Below are 2,989 nucleotides of genomic sequence, written 5' to 3'. Positions count from 1 at the left end.
ATATATATATATATATATATATATATATATATATATATATATATATATATATATATATATATATATATATATATATATATATATATATGTACATGTATATGCATATATACATATATATATATATATATATATCAGGCAAGTGAATGTTAATATTTCCCTGCTGAAGCATCCTAGCCTTCGAAATCACCAGCATGATTTCCAGTTACCGACGAAAAAGTATTAATTTCAGGAACATGATGATGCCTGACATGGTTCACGCATTTTTGCAACTGCAATCTTGCAAAGTATATCCTAGCAGAACTTAGAAGTTAGCAAAAGTAAGACATATGAAAAGCAAAAATTATAGTTGGATAAACTCACAAAGCTATGATGACATGTAACCACATGTGGATTTTGATTTATAACTGCACCAATATCTGAACAATCCATCTCATCCGAACGATCCTTGCAATCCGCTTCACCATCACAAACCCACATTCGAGGAATACACGTCCCACCCGATCGACACTAACATAACATTTTGCAAATAATTCATAAAAGTAACAAACGATGGTAGCTCAAATAAAGGCAATAGTTACCAATGGTTTGATAAAAATAACTTCAAATAAATCTAACTTGAAATTTCTCGGTAGCATCACATGTCGTATTCGGGCATTTTCCGTGATCTTCATCCGAACCATCACCACAATCATCATCACCATCACAAAGCCAATTTTTGAATATGCATACACCGTTATCGCATCTATACTTAGACGTGATAGTAAAAAATTCGAAAAAATATCCCTTCATAATAATGGATTACAGTGACATATTGCCTTTTTAATACAGTGAAGCATAGATGCTGTCAGACCGAAAGAAGAAAGGCATCGGCCGAAAAAAAAATGGAGAGGAAGAGAAAATGAAACGGAAATCTGAAAATACATACTGGAACTCGTTTGTGCCACAAGTCCTTGTCTTTTGGCAGTCTTTTTCATCGGACATATCAACGCAGTCATTTTGACCATCGCATTTCCATGTCATCGGGATGCACATTCTAGCATGACCTTTGTATTCTTCACATACAAATTGATCTTTTTCACATGTTATGTCTGAAAAGCATTTGTCGGTAAGAATGTTTTAGTATTTTGGTTTCAATATTCGAAAAGAGTTAAATTTTTCCAGTTAATTCAGTCATTTCTGTTCGTTATCGATAATGAAACATCGATTTTGAGATAAGACATGCACCCCTAAAACAATAGTGGAGGAAGCCGGATCTTTAACAATATTGAATCAATTTCGTTAATTTTACAGTTTGGAAGACTCTACACAGTATAAGGCTTTCTTCTATCACGCTTTGCTTGATGAGAAAAAAAAAGACAGTATGCAGCATTTTAGTTCTAAACTATGCACTGTTATATACTGAAAAACTTAGTTGACGATTTCTCATGCTGTAACATAGCACATAACTGCACATTTTATAATAGCTTATAAAGCACGCGAACTAAAATATTGAATAATTGTGCAAACATATACTGCACAGACTTTGGCATCCTTTTTCGTCCGATGAGTCACGACAATCAGGTTCTCCGTCACATACCCAAGTTTTTGGAATACAGCGTGCTGGGTAATCTCGCATTTTTGAAGCATACAATGAAAGGCCGGTTGAATCACCAACACATTCAAATTCTCTGTCCGTCTTGCAAGATATCCGTGCTGAAACAAAATATTCTAATGCGCAAAAGAAAAAAAAGAAAAATTGCCATTACCATACTTGAATATAAAACAAATATCTGGTCGAAAAAGTGTTTTAATCATCATGTCAAAAAGCGCACAAATCAGAATCAGTGATTTCAAAGAGCATAAGGTTTTCTTTATTTTCCTGATTGAATACATGCATTAACAAAAAATTTCCAAAAAAAGTGTTTACCTAAAAAAAATTACAGATTGTTGTAGGATTTTAAATGATGAATTAATTTAAACACATGACTTACAACATTTATCTTCGTCGTCACCTTCCGGGCAATCTTCATCACCATCGCAGCGCCATGAAAGAGGGATACATTTACCGTTATTACACTTATACTGATTGTCCGTAGAGCATTCTACAAATAAAGATTCATTCAGCAACAACAGGAAATAAAAAATATTCCAAATTTTTGCTCACTGCATAATTTTGATTAGTTGATAGCAAGCCGAAACAAATATAACTCTCTAACGAAACAAGACCTGAAAATTCACCTTTAATCAGATTTGAGACTTAGGATAAGATAGCTTTAAAAATTCATTCATGACTACAAATTTTCACTTAGACTGGTAAGCCTTTAAGGAATGATAAAAACCGTTTTAATTAAATTATTTTTTAAGTGACAAAGAATCTGACAAATTTTGTTTCAAAATTCCATAAAATGATAAAACTTAAATTATTTATTCAAAAGCTATTAATGGAAATGAATTTTGATGAAAATATGAATGCCTCAAGAAACTAATCTTAGGGAACAATACTTACCTTTATTTCCTGTTGTAGTAATACCTTCAAGAAATCCTACTGATGTAACGAATATAAAAACGGCAATAGGTATGAACATTTTTGGTGAAGATTTCGACATTCTTTTTCAGATCATACAATACAGATGATATTACAGTCGTTCCATGCAATAACACGCTGGATGATTGATAAGACAAGCAAAAGAGATAAAAGATGGAAGTAGGGATAAAACTGACAGAGTATAGAAGCAGAAGAGTATGAAACGTTCGTCTGATATGCACTCTCCAAAGGGGTACTTAACTGCCGTCGATACTGTTCTCAGTCGCAATATAGCAAAAAGCAATTGATAATATAAATGAATGCGTATGCACTTATGAACGTATCTGAAATCAAAAAATCTTAGCTTATTACAAATATTAAAAATCATATTGAAATTATACACCAAAACAATTGAAATCACCGTATATGTTTGGCCAGAATTAAAATCATTACACTACCGAATCTACTGAATACTACAGAAATAAC

At 32.5% G+C, this 2,989-nt stretch overlaps 1 protein-coding gene across 1 annotated transcript in view; it reads right to left on the bottom strand.

The window, feature by feature from the left end:
- Positions 1–2,668, bottom strand: part of LOAG_18229 (calcium binding EGF domain-containing protein) — a 10,271-nt gene extending 7,603 nt beyond the window's left edge. The window contains exons 1-6 of the mRNA XM_020450892.1: positions 2,486–2,668; positions 1,971–2,081; positions 1,522–1,692; positions 926–1,088; positions 616–742; positions 361–507 (exon numbers count right to left, since the gene is read on the bottom strand). Of these exons, the coding sequence (XP_020305380.1) occupies positions 361–507; positions 616–742; positions 926–1,088; positions 1,522–1,692; positions 1,971–2,081; positions 2,486–2,585 (819 nt within the window). The 5' untranslated portion in view covers positions 2,586–2,668. The remainder of the gene's footprint in view (positions 1–360; positions 508–615; positions 743–925; positions 1,089–1,521; positions 1,693–1,970; positions 2,082–2,485) is intronic.
- Positions 2,669–2,989: the final 321 nt, after the last annotated feature.

This window comes from Loa loa, assembly GCF_000183805.2.
Source record: "Loa loa unplaced genomic scaffold supercont3.232, whole genome shotgun sequence".
In the NCBI taxonomy this organism is placed as follows: Eukaryota; Metazoa; Nematoda; class Chromadorea; order Rhabditida; family Onchocercidae; genus Loa; species Loa loa.
The sequence above is the reverse complement of the archived record's forward strand: the minus strand, read 5'-3'. Positions and strand labels throughout refer to the sequence as shown.